Here is a 16,826-nt window from a genome sequence, read left to right on the forward strand (position 1 = left end):
TGATTGGCTGTTCAGCGTAGCAAATGAGTGCACAAGAAGGGGGAGGCAGTCATGACAGAAGACCACTGGCTAACTTTACATTACAAAGAAAACCACAAAGTATACATAATTTTTTTTTTTTTTTAAATCTATGTACATAGTCTTCTGGTTCCCCTTTATTGTACAACACACGTACTTCTGGCCCCTGCAACACTGGTGAGTTATGTCTCCTTGCACATGCGTACATTGTATGTCCTTGGTGGCAGTTTGATGTCTTTGTGGTGTCTTCCAGTGCAAAGTTTGCCCAGGTAGTGGTGACACAAGAAGACCTAGCAGGGGCTCTCAAGCTCCCATTTAAATGAGCTCATTTTTCAAACAACAAGAGTTGCTTCCTGCTTGGCAATGGAGAGAAAACAGATATATGGAATTTCTCAATTCGCCTCTCTTTTGAGAAAGGAGGTCATGTCCATGATTATTATACAGTCCATGCAAACATGGATGAATACGATTCAGATTTTATTGTCCTCTAAATTTCTTGCATGCCTTCATTTCAATGAATGTCCAAATGTTCTAGTTACAAAAAAAAGTAAAGAATATAGAAAAATGTATGTCTGATTTTTCCTTCTCTCTTCTGCTTCTTCTGTATATAAAACTGCCCTCAAATTAGATCCAATTAGCTCCACTTCTTGCAGTTACAACCGTAACATGCTGTTTGCTCAGTGATGAGTTGATCATTAATAATCTCATGATGTCACATCAATTTTTCCCTTCAGTGAACCAAACAAGTACTTTTACCTAAATACTTGAACTATATTTTGTCACTGATACTTACATATCTCCAGTCGGAAATTTTGACATCGTTATACTGTGTAGTTTTACCCAAGTTAAGGATCTGTATACTTCTCTTATGAAGGACAGTTACATAAACAGGAGAGTAACAAGATTTAGGAGGAGAAGGGAAAATAGGAAGCAGCAAAAAGACGATATCAACAGATGAGTGAAAGAAATGGGGAAAGAAAGACGTGTGGGGAGGATTTGAAAGGACACAACAGCAGGGAAGAGGAGGATCCTGGAACACATGATGTAAAAAGAGCCCCAGTAAAATATGTTCCCTGAGGCATTATAATGGCTGTAGGTTACAGGAAACCTCATGATAGATGCACTGAGCACCACTGAGGAGGCAGTGCCATCTAGTGCTTTGTGTTTACAACTCTGTGCAAAATCAGTGAGCCTGCAGCCTTGTGTCACGCCCTCTTTCACGCACACCTACTGCCATGCATGAACATCCTCCTCCCCGCTGCTTCGCACTCAAATAAGCTGTTGCTGGCGGTCATTTTTCACCCAGTACATGGATCATTATGGATGCAGCATGCGCTGTCGCACAAACCAAGTGCAAAAATGTATTTAGAACTGATAGGAGGTCTCGTGAGCATTGTTCCGTGTATTTGTGTGCGTATGTGTGTGTTTGTGCTTGCTCTGCTTGGCTTTTATTGTGCAAGTGATCCAGAGAGCATTGTGGGAGCAGAGCGATAAGACTGGTGTCACTGGCGTCTAATCATACTCTGTGTTCCTTATCAGCTCCGGGCTCAGGATATGGAACAGACTGTGAAGACAGAAAAGGGAAGGAAAGGATATGGTGGGAATGACTGGAGGGAGAGGTGAGGAGCAAGATGAGGTTAGGTGGTAGCAGGCAACAGGGAGAGAAATACTGATGAGAGATGTGAGGAGGAAGAAGGGGACTTGAGAGAAGAAGGAGAGGAGATTTAAGGGTCTACTGCACTGAAAGCATATAAGGAACCAGAGCCAAGTCCTGTGTCCTGCCTCACCTCACCACCCACACAACACAGACCCACCTTGTGTAAAAGGATCTGCTAACCCAATGCTGCTTCTCACTGTGTGCACATATGTGTGAGTGTGGGCTGTGTGTGGTTTGTGTGTGTTGGGGTTATGAAGAGTGCTAAGGATGGGTGGTAATTGAATAATGACAGTAAGGCCTCTGATGGATTACCTGTCACTCTCCTCCCTTTTCCCCCTCCATCACTGTCATTTCTCTCTTCTCTGCTGTCCTCGCCTCACAACCTCCGGTCAAATTGTGTCCCATCCGTGCCGTCACCCGTGCCAGCATAGATAAAGACACCCGCAAATACAAGCAAGATGACAAACTTGTCTGTGCCTGCATGAATTCACACATACCTTGATTGTGATTGGATTTCACAAGAAGAGTGGGAAGCACTCAGATATAGATATACATTGTATATTTATGCTGATATCCTTGCAAGAGAAGAGCATAAAAACTGTGGAAGCAAAAGTGCTACCTGTGCTTTCATTTTGAAAAAGATTTTTGAATTCCAAGAAGGGAAAGTTAACTGAAGTTGGATCTCAAATTGGGCTGCACGGTGGTGTGGTGGTTAGCACCGTCGCCCCACAGCAAGAAGGTTCAACTCCCAGCTGGGGCCTTTCTGTGTGAAGTTTGCATGTTCTCCCCGTGTATGCGTGGGTTCTCTCTGGGTACTAAAAATGCCTGTTAGGTTAATGGTGACTCTAAAATTGTCCTTCGGAGTGAGTGGGAGTGTGTTTGTGTGGTTGTTTGTCTCGTTTGTCTATGTGTGGCCCTGTGATGGACTGGCGGCCTGTCCAGGGTGTTCCCTGTCTCTCGCCCGATGACCGCTGGGATAGGCTCCAGCCCCCCCGCGACCCGACCGACAGATTCAGCGGTATAGAAAATGGATGGATGGATGGATTTCAAATTTGTAGGAAAATCCCCAGCCCTTCCTTCAGAATCCTATGCAAAGTTCATAGCTCCAGTAGTATTAACTATTTTGTTAGTATTTTTGTCAGATTGTGTTGAATTAAATGAGTCGCACGTATGGAAGGCTACTGTTTATGAGTAGCCATATTTTCATGGGTTTTGTATCCACAAAATACTGAATAACGCCTTGTTACCAGTTTGTATTGCTAATAATAGCTAGCCTGGTCAGTGAGCATAACAATGAGCAAAGCTTTTCGATCTGCAACAGGAACAAAATCATCTCGAATGTGACTTGATTCCCAGCTTCCAAGGGCAAATGGGATGCAGCATTAGCATTAAACTAAGATGTACATTGTATTGTCAATGTAAAGGTGTTTCACACCGTGTTGCATGCTGCTCGGCGAGCACCTTCGTGAAAGGTTTTCTCTCCTGCTACCTTTGCCTCCTATCATAGTTGCTCGGTTATTTTCTGTCTTGCTTGGCTAAAAAGTGGACAGACTGGGAGAAACTGAATTGTGCTGCTGAGGGTAAGATCTGCTTATTAAGAAGCTGATATCGTGCCAGAATCTGATCTCCCACAAAATCCAATCCTCTCTTTTTTTTTTTTTTTTTGGGGGGGGGGCATTTTATTAAAGCAAACAAATCATAATACTTCCAATTTCATTCAGCAGTTTGTTTAATTTATGGAGTCATATGCAGTCACTCGAGTCTCTATATTGATGATAAAGATGTGTTTTTATCTTGAAAATCCTTAAAAACCCTATTTTTCCACTTACAGGCTACATATATGTTTAGTGATAAAATTTAGGAGGTTCATACAACAGGTTGAACATATAAACACTAGTCTGAAGTTAAATTTATGGTCTTCGCACACAAGACATGTTCAGAGAAAATCGAAATACAGTATGGTATCTAAATCCAGTGTAAAGAAATGTATATCTTCAAGTATGGATGCAAGCTTTACTGCAGAGGCTAATTTACCCTGATTTATTTTCTTCAAAGCTTTATGAAATATGTGCAGGTAGTATTACAGCTAGTTATTGCCAAGTTTTGTAGCCATATTTGTATTATTAAAAGACGTCTGAATCACTATGCCTAAGCACTGCACAACTACTTATTAATTCTATAGCAATGTTTTGCTACATGAATCAACAATGCTAAATATGCCTTAGAACTGATTTTGACTGTCAACTGACTATCAATATTGTCAAATTAGTAGTTTATAGGCCCCTTAACTAATTTTTCTTTTTTTTAATTGGCAAACAGTCAATGTCCAAATTCTTTCATGTAGATGGAAGGCAAAAAATGGAGAGAAAAATAAATGTTACGGATGTATGTCACAGATCACAAACATTTCCAAAGGAAAGAAAGTGCTGTGAGTTAATTAACATACATGCACAAAGCTATGTGGAAAGCGTTGAGTGTATAAATGATTAACAGAGCTGCTGTGATGTCTCTAGTTGGTTTGTGAATTGTCATTTTAAAGCTTTGGCTGGAACTGGAGAGTGATCTTTGAAAGCTGGTTGAACAAAAGTGCAATTTTTTGAGGACTTGGATCCATTCAATCTTAAATTAATTTCTGAATAATCACTGAGACTCTGATCAAAAAGGATGATCTAGCTAGCAACACCATAATGACTTGTGGAAAAATGTATTGACTGCATTTTTTATGAGCTGCTGTGGAGACAGTATCTTGTTGTTTTCACTGGTGTTGCACTTTAAGTCCCTTTCATAAAAGCTTCCTCCCCGACAGCTTTGTCCATCATTTGTACACCCTATGGTGGGAATAAGCCATTAGCCTCTGTTATTGGTCAGTTTTGATGTCAGCTCAGCAGTTGTTTTTTAGTGTTATTTTGTCCTTAGTTTCCAATAAAGTTGGTCTTTCATTTCATTCTAAAATATTTTCACAGATTGTCTGCATATTCCTTTTTCAATAATATTCTGTGTAGAAGTTTGTAAAGTTGTGTTTTGTTTAGTTTTGTTTTATTTGTGGCCATCTTTTGGTAAAGCGCTCTCTGTTTACAGTCTGATGCGTTTTTGATGTTTTCTGTGAAAGTGCAAACATAAAATTACTAAATTTATTATGATCACTTTACACCACGAGCACTCACACACTTTCCACTTTTTCACACCCACACCTAAAGGCTGAGAGGACAGTGCTGAGACTGTGTTATACTTGTCTTTATTGGTGCATTACAGCACAACGGGCAGCAAAAGAGCAGAGGATTGAGAGTGATTGCAGCACTCTGCTGCAGTGCAGTTCAATCTACAATATCTGCTCGCTGCTAAATGGTACTACTCCATCATCAGCAGCCTTTCTGTATAGGATTAATGTTGTAAATGAGATGAAACGGTGCTTGTGGGGCCACTGGGTCCGTCCTGAGCAGGGGTCGGTTTCTTCAAGGGGACCACCTATGATGACGGTATATCCCTGAGTCACCTGTCTTGCTGATAAGGGATTTTCTGAGTGAGCTAGATTCTGAATGAAGGCCTTTGTGTGCTTGGTCTTTTCATCCTAATGTCTCTGCTTGTTCATTTCTTCCTTTCCCAAATAGAAGGAACAAGAAGACGAGGATCGAACTGACTGCTTCTAAGTGTAAGTGTGCGCGAGAGGCAGAGGCACTGAAAGTGTGTGACGGAGCAAGAAGAATGATATCAGACATAATTCATTTCCACACGGATATCATATAGCTGTGTCGGGATAATTAGAAGTCAAAGAAGAGAGGATTATTTTCTTTATCATGGTTCATTTAATTGGTTGATGAAAAAAAAAAGAAAATTTGCTGCTCAACCCGTTCAGGCAGTGAGGACGATTTACATTAAGCCCTGTTTAAAGCAGTCAGACAATAGTGTGGAAACAAACAGCACCAATGGTACAAACCAGAGTTGAATTCGGACAAAAGAGATACACAGATGGCAAATCATGAGGTTTTTCTTACGAAGCAGAGTCCTTCAAAAACCTGCAACTGGGTCTGTTCTACCAGCTGTTCATTTATCCAAAACAGTGAGTTAAAGAAATACAGCTTGACGAGAAGAACTTCATCCAGCTTATCAGTTTATCTCTGAGCTCAGAGGTGCAGTAAAAGACGGACAAAAGCAATGATGGATGTGATGTGAAATGTTACAGTCTGCTATGCATTTTTACAGTACATGATTCATTAGGTCAAGTAAGGCCCATAAACTGGTTGGTGATTTTACTGTGATTCTACAACTACAGTGCCTTAAACATGTCAGAAAAATAAATAATCGCCATGCCTTCATACATAACTGAACTGAATAATATCTACTGGTAACCCTACCCTCGAACATCCTGCTGTTAGTAATTCTTGCTGCCTATCATTATCAACATCTTGCAATTTGCGCAGTGTTAAAGTAGAAATGACATAATAGTGACTAACACACAACTGTTTATGTAGATGAAAGCAAAGGAGAGAAAGCAAGGATTTTTCTTTTTTTGAGAACCTGTAAGGGGAAATCTAATGATCCCAACAGATGAGAAAAATAAAGAGGTTTTCTTAAGAGTCACCCTGGGTTCAATGGAGGCAACTCAAGCCTCAATTCCCTTTCTGCTCAGCATATAGTGTTACAATACGCCAGCGAGCTGGCACAGTCCAGCTTACCATACCAGACGTGAGAAAGCAGTGATCCAAAGCAGTGAGTTATGCGAGCCATGGGAAAGTAGCAATCCTATAAACACACACACTGACACATAAGGTTACAAATGCACGAATACACACATTTTTTCCTCAGTCACACACAAACAGTATAACATGCCAGACTGCCAATTAGAGCAATTATGGCTGTGGGAAAGTATATGTTCTTGCAAACACACACACACACTTACAGTAACTGAGATACCTAAGCTCAAAGTTAATAGCACCCAGTTGTTCAGTGCCAGAGACAGTAACCCTGTTGCGAGGAGGTGGGAGGGTGATGCTGGAGCAATTTCCCAACAAACATACAGGATGGAAACAGTGATGAAATGTGTTTTGGTGTATGTAAATAAGTTTTGGGACTGGGGACGCACTTTTATTTTTTTTAATCCTGACAAAGAAAAAAATCCTTTGAAAAGTGATAATCTGTCAGTAACATCAGAACCACAACAGCCAGTTCCTTGCATTTGTTGCACTTCTACTCGGTTACCATACATTTCTACCTAATTACTCTACATTCCCTACCCTTTCTATCCAGAGCCCTTTTATGAAAATTCTAGGCTCAATTTCGTGGACATTTTAATAGCTGATTAGCCCCTCATAGCATTGTCCTACCCTGCCAGCCTGCATATTAGAGGACATACTAAATTGGAGGAGGGCAGAGATATAATAATAGCGATTTGGCTGGTGAAATGCAGAGAGAAAACAAACAAGAAAAGCAAAGCAAAAAGAAGGAGAGATAGTGAGGGACACAGATGGCAGGGAGGAACGGCAGAACTGGAGGATGGAGACAGCGAGATGGGGTGGAAGTTGATGCGCTGGATCTCTTCCCCTTCTTCCATCAGCAGAAGCCTGTTGGTCGAAAAATGCAGTAATGAGAGCAGCTGCAGTGGATATGCTCACACACACAAAGCAAAAAAAAGAAAAAAACACTCCTGCAGCCACTTAGCCACCCACTCTTCATCAGTAAATCCACATAAACACACTTTTACACACAAGCCTAAAGGCCCACACAATCACTCTTACCCTCACACTCGAAGGCTTGCAGCACGGTGGTGTAAGAGGGGCCCAGCCAAGAGGTGTAGCTACCCAGAACTCTCTGCAGGTGGAGGGTGGCATCACTGAACAGCAGATCGGATTGGCCATAGCCTGCTGAACTGAACAGGCTGAAGCCCACGGTGGCGTTGCCAAACACATTCTGCACCAAAGAGACAGTGTGTGACAGCCCATAATGCATGAAGGCATGCGTAGAAGTGCGTCGGCGTGTTTCTGTGCACGTGTGTCTTTGAGATTGCATGTATGTGTAGCCAGGGGATCAGCACAGGACTATCCGTCCTCTTGGCATCCCACACACACCAGTAAAGAAGGATCACAGTTTTTAGCACATGCCCACGTCGTGAGATGTTCAAATCAATAACCCTGATTCCTCAGAGAAATGACATAAGCACTCATACGCCCACCTGTAAACGTTCCAGGAATTTCCAGACGCGGCACTTATCCTCCATGCGCACCACCACAGCGTTGGCAGGGACCGCTGCCAGGTGACATCGTTCATACTCATCCAGACCAGCCTCAGTTCCATCTGGACACAGCAGCTTGAGGTCCTCCAGCTCCAGATCCAGGGCCCAGGACTCTTGGTTCTTACCTGAGAAGGACGGTTTGTCAAACTCAATTGAATTAAAGGAGCTGGAAATTTGGGGATATGTATGAATTTGATGTCTTGGCCAGACTAACACATAAAGGCTGATATCACTCTCTACCAAGAACTACTTTAGTGTGTTTAGTTGTGCTCGTTCATCAAATTTTCAATGACACATTTATCAAACAGTGTGTTGAGTTCATATGTGGAATATTATACAAATATATATAATATCTAACTTTGACAAAAAACAGATGACTGTGTGAGAAGGGGTTGACCATCTTGAAGCTATGCTGTCCCCATATATCAGCACAGATCTTTTTGTGTTTTCTTGACCTCTCTTAATTGGTGTAGCACAGAACATTTTTTAACCATATGACAAAGCACGCTTCGTTAAACAGCTGCAGTGTTTGCGGATCTGGCATCAAACTGCTCCTTCTCAGCTGTACCTGCAGAGTCTGTGTAGCGTGACGGCGATAATGATCACCATTAATTTTGGATGCTGCCCAAAGCAGGGGTGCAGATGCAGTAAACAGAGAATTAGGACACAAGCTGGACAAAAATTCTCTCCATTGTAATCTGTTTTATTCTTATTGTTCATCTATCTTGGTCTTAAAAGCAGACATATTATTATGGACCATATTTCTTCAATCAAAAAAGTAACCAACATAAAAACTCCAACAAATTGGACGTTTAAATGAATGATAGTATACTTGCAGTTGATCCAATGAAAACTAAAATGTAAATGCTAAAAATGTTGCTGGCAGTTGGAGAAACTCAACCTTCTTATACCCACTACATACTGGATTCCACAGACTTTTAAACACAAAAATACGCTGTGAAACACTGACATCTTGTGTCTCAAAGCAGCAAGAGTCTCTAAAACGCTCAAGTATTCAAACACTGACCATCCGAGTTGTCAAAGATTGTCGTGTGTTTGACAAAAGCAACGTCGCCAAGGTTTTCAGCCACACACCTGAAAGAAAAAACACGTTCAATCTGTCAACAGCTCATAACATTGATGAAACACTGCAAATGGAGAAGTAAGCACTGTTAGGAACTTCCTCTAACGTCTGTTGTTACACTTCGACAAACTGTAGTTCTTTCACTCCCATCTCAAACATAACGGCTACAGTGTCAAACGCCTTTTTACAAACCACCTCTGCGCAGCATCATCGATAATTATAAAATGCAGGCGATGAGTGGAGGTCACATTAAAATGCAATCACACTGCACAGGAATTGACCATTCTTGTAATTTAATGTCTTTTTTATATGGTACAGTCTGAGTGCTTCTTTTTTTCTGTTAACATAATATTCTATGGCTTCTTTAAAAAAAGACAGAACTATGATTACCTTTTCATCACTATATCATTATTATCATCACTGTATTCTTTTAGAGCAGGCACATTTCTCCTGTCTGAAAAGGGTGTAAAGTAAGGGAGGCACAGAGGCAGCAGACATAACAAATATCCCACCTCTGGGTGCTATTAACAGATCATTTCCCATGTTATTGTTGTTGGTGTTGTACCTCAGCGCCCCTGCCTCTCCGTAATGCCTCTCTCTGTGGTTGTTGGCGCAGATGTGTCTGTCGTTGTCGTCTCCAATGCAGGCCTCGCAAAGGTTCTTTGGGTTGTTGCCTCTGGGATCGTGCTGAGGGTCCTTAACACCGGGCACGCAGCTGTAACCGAAGAAGTTTCCCACGGCTGGCAGTGAAAGCAGAGAACAAGTCAGAGTAAAAGGAGAGCCCGAAGAGCTTTCCTTAAGTCTTTCTCCCTTGGTTCGGAAGAAGGTGACTAAGGCCGGTTGGATCCTCCAACTTTGGAGCATTTCTAGGTATTAGACGAACTAGTTAGTCAGTGATGCATGGATTTTTGCTGTGAAAATATAAACTCAACCAAAACACTTTTACAATTTAAAGGGTTATACATTCATTTTCCGAAAAACACTTGGAAAGTGTTTTTGGTTAACAAATTTAAATTTCAGCGCGTACCTGTGTTCATCATCACATCCCACCTCCCCTCACCTCTTTGTGTCACATTGCTGCTTCCCCACTTCCTCCCTCTGGCCCTCTCAGACACCTTCCGCACATCAACACATACAGACACATCCCAGCACAGACCTGTCAGACACAGCCTCACCTCTGGGGAAGTTGCACTGCTCTCCAACACTAATTTGAGATGTGTTAACCAAGTAGCCAATGGGAACGGTCCATCCCACTGTGGTTCTTATGCCAGGGTGACAGGAGCTGCGCTCATGCATCTCCAGCAGGGACAGGTCAGAGGAGGAGCGACGGGCCATTGCCACCACATAGTAACTGATGCCATCTGCACATAGAGGTTGGACGGTTTGGGAGATAACAGTCAAGGATAAAATATCAATTAGTATTTCTGCATGATACCCTGATTTTGACATATTAGAGTGTCGGAACCGGCTTACATTAGAGTCTGAAAAGGTCTTCCTCTACTGAATGCTACAGAACTCTAATGTGTGACTTACCTACTCCATTATGGGACTCTCCTGCCGCCAGCTGCAGGCCATGGCAGAAACCAGCCGCATAGATGTCATCTCCAGACATGGAGGCTGCGTCTGCTGTCCCGTTCTGAGGAAAACAGATTTAGGCTTTCATAATGGCTGAGTCACACTGGTTGTTTTGGATGCCATGAAAAAAATATGGACAAAGCGTCCTTCAGTTCCTTAAAGGGGAAACTGTCTAAATTAGATATGTATGACAAATGTTCATTAGAAATGTGAAATCAGACTGAAGTAACAGGAAAAAGAAAAAATACCAAATAGAACGCAAAATATTACATTTTGAAAAACACACAATTTGGGACGGCAGATAGATCAAATGGTTGGGTGGGCGCCCCACGTAAAGAGAGACTGAAGCTTGTAAACGCAGCCGGCCTCTGTTTGAGTCCCACCCTGTGGTCCTTTCCTGGATGTCAATCCCCTCCTGTCAAACTACTTTGAAATAAAGACTACTAGAGCCCCCAAAAAAACTTTAAAAAGATTGTGATGAACAAAAAACACACACAATTTCTCAAAGCTGAACAATACAAAAAAAAAAAAACTACATTTCAGAAAAAAAACATTCAGAAAAAAGTGACACCACAGGACACAGAAAACACATTTTGTACAACACAACAACAACAAAAAAATATTTCAAAGCACAACAAATTGAAATGTTTACAGCAGTTTTCTAGCCAGTGTTGTATTTTAGGAAATGTGGGTTTTTTTGGAAATGTTTGTTTGATGTTTCATTGCATCTATCATTTCTTGTCCCTTTAGTTTGAAATGTACACTGCACCTGATTTCACCAAATGTCATTGTGTTTTGTTTTGGGCTTTTCCTTCTTCAGTTTATGTGTCCTGTTCTTGTTATCTGCACCTTCCTAGCATTTGAGAATTATCACGAATACACAACTGACATTTCTATGGGAATTTTTTTTTTAAAAATTGAATAAACTGCATACACTGGAAAATAGACGGCTGAAGATGATTAGAGTAACTATTAAATTTGACTCTGAAATCCACCATATAAGATCAATTATATATTTGCAGTTGTGGTGATTTATGAAAAGTGAGACAGCCTGATCTCAGAACGCAGACTACTCAGTCCACCGTTTCATCTTTATATCATCACATACCTTGATTTTCTCCATACAGTCCCCGGTGTGTAGGCCACGGACACACAGCAGTGTTCCTCTTACTTTCTGAGCTGTGGCATTGCTAGCCAAATCCAAACACTTCTGCTCCTCCGCATCTGACACCACACACCAGGAGACTAGACCGGGAGGAAAACAGTAAGAATACATTTGTGAATTCAGTGAAAAATGAATGAAAAACTTCATGTTACAGAGCCAATTACTGTGGGCTTTCCAAGGAAACCAATTCTACCACTTTAAAATCATTTTGAAGATCTCTTGAAACATTTCAGATTTCAATCAAGTTCTGTCAGGGATGATCAAACTATCTATCAAATAATCTCAAACCTGTAGATTTTTGATTGGAGACGCAGCTGACACTCAGAAGAGGCAGAAAAAGCAGGAATGCAACATGCAGTCTTCTCTGGGGACACTCCATGTCGGCTCTGGTTGGAAACCTGCTTGGAACTAATTCTGTAATTCAACATAGATGAGGAGCAGGTAGAATTCAATGGAAAAAAAAAAAGAAGTGATTCTTCTGCCCCCTCCCTCTTTCACATCCTTAAAACAAGGAGAGAGGGTATAAGGCAAGAGAATGAGGCAGGTAGGCTGAATGTAGAAAGAAGAAAACGTTGCATTATGCCTCCATCCCTGACTCTTAACCTGAAGTTCTCATTAGATAATCCTTTCTCCATTTCATGATAGCAGTATAGCGTTTCTCCCTCCAATTATTCACTGAGACTTATACCCCGTGGAGAGGCCTGCAGTAGACACACGTAGGCTTGGAGCGGCTCGGGTCACCTGGCACAGAGTGTCAACCAGGGGTCTTTAATTAAAAAAGCTGTGGACAATGTGTCTCTGTGCTGGAGCAGTGTTCATGGAGAATAGATACTGGCCGGGTCTTGCTCCGACTCACTGGAGACCGAAGCCCTAGGTAAGCAAGAACAAACAGCGCCGGCTTTTGTTCATAGCCAGAGGACCCAGTGGAGGGAATACATATTGGCTGCTGGATACAATTCTACCTTTTTTTTCTCTCTCTTTGGACACATCTGTGAACACACATACACACCAGTGTTTTCTCCTGACAAACAACAAGCTAGAATTGTATTTGCAGGTGAGAAGTTAAATAAATGTACCTCTTTATCCATGTTTTAGGTGCAGCATTGCACAACTCCAGATCTGCATGACTGCACAGGAGATGAAGGCTCAAATTTGTTTTTACGCAGATTTTTTTTAGAGAGGTTGGGTAGGATGTGATATCTGATCTGCAACACACGTGAGTGTACACGAGAACAGAGGGACTTTTCAAATCAAGTATTCACAAATGCTCAAAGAGCAATGTGAGCTTTTGAGAGATTTCCAGTGAGAGTAAACATACTTTTGCCCACAGAAACTGCTTAGCTGAGATGGTGACAGACCCAGATTTTAAGACATCTAATTTTGTAAACAGGAGACTGTTAACAAATCATCTAACCCCTGTTTATCAGAGAAAGTAGTCCAAACACAACATATTCTGTGTTGAAACTGATAATCTTTCCTGATAAAGAGGCTGTATATGTTGCTCAAAAACCTGGAATTATCATTCAGCATTTACGTTGCCTTCACAGATGTGCAGGTTACTCGTGCCATATGTCATATCACTAGGGATGCTGACTTTTGAGCTGTGCTCAGATAAGAAGCCAGCCTGTCCCTCTCTTCTTCAGCCCATTGGACATGCTGTCCATTATTTCTGGAAAGAAAACTAAACAAAACACAAATTAACACAGCTTAGGCTCAGAGAAGGCAGCATGGATCCTGGATCTTGTTCATGTATTTGTTTTCATTTCTTTGGATGTCAATGTTTGCTTAATTTGCTTTTGTGAGAGCAGAAATGTGAAAGAAGAAACATCTCGCTGCCAGTGAACAGAAAAAATCTGTTCACTGGCTGTGGTTACCAGAAAAGTTCATGATCCCAGCCTCCAGGCCTGTTTTCAATTCAGTAGGATTGTTCTGAATATGAGCCATAGATGACAAAATCCACAAACTCTGCAGTTTCATGTTGAGAAACACCCCCCTGTGCTTATTTCTTGGAGGAAAAATGTCTCTCTGGGATGCTCTTTGCATGCTTGATCATAAATATACCTAAACTTATTACCTTTACTTTAAATGACCTCAAAATCTTTGCATTCTGTCACTTTTTCGAAACTTGATACGGTCATAAACACCTCCACTATTTTCCATGCAAATTTTTTTTATCAATTTATCATTATTAATTCACTTAATTCACAACATGAATGACAAACATCATAAAGTAGCCAAATGGCTTGGCTACTTTATACCTGGCATGTACTTGTCAGAGGTTAAAGGCAGACTCCGCTGTTTTCTGTGATGATTCAGAAAGTGAATTATTGCTTATATTCGGCAAGTAACAGCTTCAGTTAGCATTTCCTTATTCTTAAGAGGTGCAGAGGCATGCAAAAACTGCGTAAGAGTTATATAAATATAAATGAAGTTAGTTAGTCTGTCACTCAGAATAGATAAGCAAGTAGATCGAATGATAACTGGTTGTTAAAACATGTCATTTATTATTGCTATGAAGTTAGTCCCACTGAGTTTATGAAATAAAGTAAGCAGATAGGCATGATTTGATGTTTCATGTCACTGTAGGGGAATTTTTCCAAAAATAAAAGCTGTCCGTTCAAAAAGCGACAAAGACAGAAGGAAGACTGCTGATTGATGTTCACACACCAGTACAGTAGTGGACAGGACAATAATCTTAAACTGACCGAGGTGTTTTGACGATAATTCTTACTCACATCTGTGGTTATCAAACAAATGCCTTACTTGAGCAGGCACATGTTTCATCAGATTTAAGCAGAAACTGTTTCTAAATGCTGCAATTGAAGCTGTTTTGCTGTATTTCGGTCATTAGTGAGCGGACCCACACAGACTGAACTGTGACATAACTGTAAGATTTTTCAGAGCTAAAATTAGAGGATATAGTTCCTGACTTCTTCCCTGAGGCTGTTACAGTGAGTCATATAACTTGTATTTGGAGGGGCTGCACTCACACACCACTCCAAATAAATCTGAAGGATCTGATTGACTAAAAGAGTAAATAAAGTGTCAGCCTCAAGGATTGAACATCCAACTGATTACATGTTGGCAGTCTCATAAATGAACACATTTAAAAGTGAAATGAGCTTTCTTACTCTTGTCAATGTAAGATTTTACATAACATACAATATACTCAGATAACTGGATATCTGAAATATTTCAATGAATAGGCAATTGAGCATGTTTTAAGCAGATTGAAAATTTTTACTTTCAAGTCTTGAAGTGCATCATCCTACCGCACTGTTTCCATAGGAATTAAAGGGGTAAGTTGAAGCTGGTTTCCACTTGATTAACTGATCATCAGCAAGGGTGAGCACCCCTATAAATCAGAAGTTTAGGCAGTTTGCTGGTCTGCAGCATTCAGGTGTGAGTTAGCACAATGCTAAAGAGGAAAGACATCAGCAATAATAGCAAAAGCTTAAAGAAGCAGTTTTTGCTTCCCATCGATATAGGAAGAGTTATAAGGCCATCTCCAAACTATTTGGACAGTGAGAAAGATTATTCACATGTGGAAACATTCAAGACAGTTGATAAACTTCCCAAAAGTGGACGTCCCAGCAAGTTCACTCCAAGGTCAGACTGTACAATGTTCAGAGAAACTGCAAAAGACCCAGGAGCTACATCTCAGGCTCCACAGGCCTCAGTTAGCATGTTAAATGTTAGGGTTTAAGGCAGTTCAAATGGAAAACGGCTTGGGTTTAAAAGCTGAACAAACCACAAGAGTTCCGGAACAGTGTCCAGATGAGACCAAAGTGGAGATGTTTGACCATAATGCCCAGCGCCACGTTTGGAGTATACCAAACGCAGCATATCAGCACAAGCAGCTCATACCAACTGTCAAGCACGGTGGTGGAGGGCGATGTGTGCTTGTTATGCAGCACCAGGACCTAGATAACTTGCAGTTATTGAGTTGACCATGAACTCCTCTGTCTGCCAAAGTATTGCAGAGTCAAATGTGAGGCCATCCGTCAGACAGCTAACGTTTGGCTGAAACTGGGTCATGCAACAGGACAATGATCCCAAACACAGCAGCAAATCTACAACAGAATGGCTGAAAAAGAAAAGAATCAAGGTGTTGCAATGGTCCAGTCAAAGTTCAGACCTCAAGTTGAGTGAAATGCTGTGTGGGGTCCTTAAGAGAGCTGAACATTAAAGAATGCTGGCCAAAAATCTTGAACTGAAGCAACTTTGTAAAGAAGAGTTGGTCAAAATCCCTCCATAAAGATGTGAGAGACTGATAAAGCAGCCATGTTTAAAGGGAAAACATAATCTCAAGTTTTGTGTGTTTAGCTTTAAGGCACTGGATTCTGCTGTCAGTCATCCAGAAAAGGCTATTTTGGTGTGATATGTTATTACATGGTCAGATTTAATGCAAGTCATGATGTTTTTCTAACCTTAACCGATTATTTAGGAAATAAAACAGCAAGTGAAAGTGCAAGGAAACACAGAATGACTGCAAAAAACAACACTACAGGCTAAAGATACTTGAAGTATTCTGGACAGGACTCAATCTTGACTCTCCCAGTCCCACGTGTCAGTCTGGTGTGCAGCAACGGTCTCCCACCGGTCCGACCTCCAAATACAGATGTTTTCAACTTTTAAATGCAGTGCAACAGTCACTATGTGTGTGACTATATCAATCAAATGTTCTGACACAGTGTCACTCTATGGACTAATTTTCGTGTGCAGTTGCATGAAAAAAAACTGTGAAAATTGAGTCTGTGAACCAGTATCAGTAGATTGAATTAGCATAACTATTTTGTGTTTTGCCATGAGAGGGGATTGGATAATGTCATACAGAAAAGCATCAACTTGAATTTAGTGCTGCTAAAGGAAGTTCTATAAACTATAGTGCCATTGGGTTTACTTAGTTTTTCACACCCTCCTGCTGCATTCTGGCTTAGTTTTCGTAAAACATACAAAGGCTCAGTGTAATGTGATGTGTTGTTGCTTATCTGAGGTTGTATTTGCTAAATATTCAGATGTGGTAACTAACTGATGATCTGTTAGCAATCGTGTGCAGATATATAAAACCTTGGAATTGAAAGAGGGTGTGCACCTTTGT

General features: G+C 41.0%; 1 protein-coding gene across 1 annotated transcript; it reads right to left on the reverse strand.

Annotated features, from left to right (window-relative positions):
- Positions 1 to 5,516: 5,516 nt before the first annotated feature.
- otomp (otolith matrix protein) lies at positions 5,517 to 12,256 on the reverse strand. The gene is made up of 9 exons (XM_075447886.1): positions 12,014 to 12,256; positions 11,669 to 11,805; positions 10,519 to 10,621; positions 10,161 to 10,346; positions 9,551 to 9,725; positions 8,929 to 8,996; positions 7,842 to 8,026; positions 7,408 to 7,579; positions 5,517 to 7,233 (listed from the first exon to the last, which is right to left on the reverse strand). The coding sequence occupies exons 1-9, from the start codon at positions 12,102 to 12,104 to the stop codon at positions 7,223 to 7,225; spliced, it is 1,128 nt and encodes a 375-aa protein (XP_075304001.1). The 5' UTR covers positions 12,105 to 12,256; the 3' UTR covers positions 5,517 to 7,222.
- Between the last annotated feature and the right edge of the window lie 4,570 nt (positions 12,257 to 16,826).

This window comes from Odontesthes bonariensis, chromosome 17 (assembly GCF_027942865.1).
Source record: "Odontesthes bonariensis isolate fOdoBon6 chromosome 17, fOdoBon6.hap1, whole genome shotgun sequence".
Taxonomy (NCBI): Eukaryota; Metazoa; Chordata; class Actinopteri; order Atheriniformes; family Atherinopsidae; genus Odontesthes; species Odontesthes bonariensis.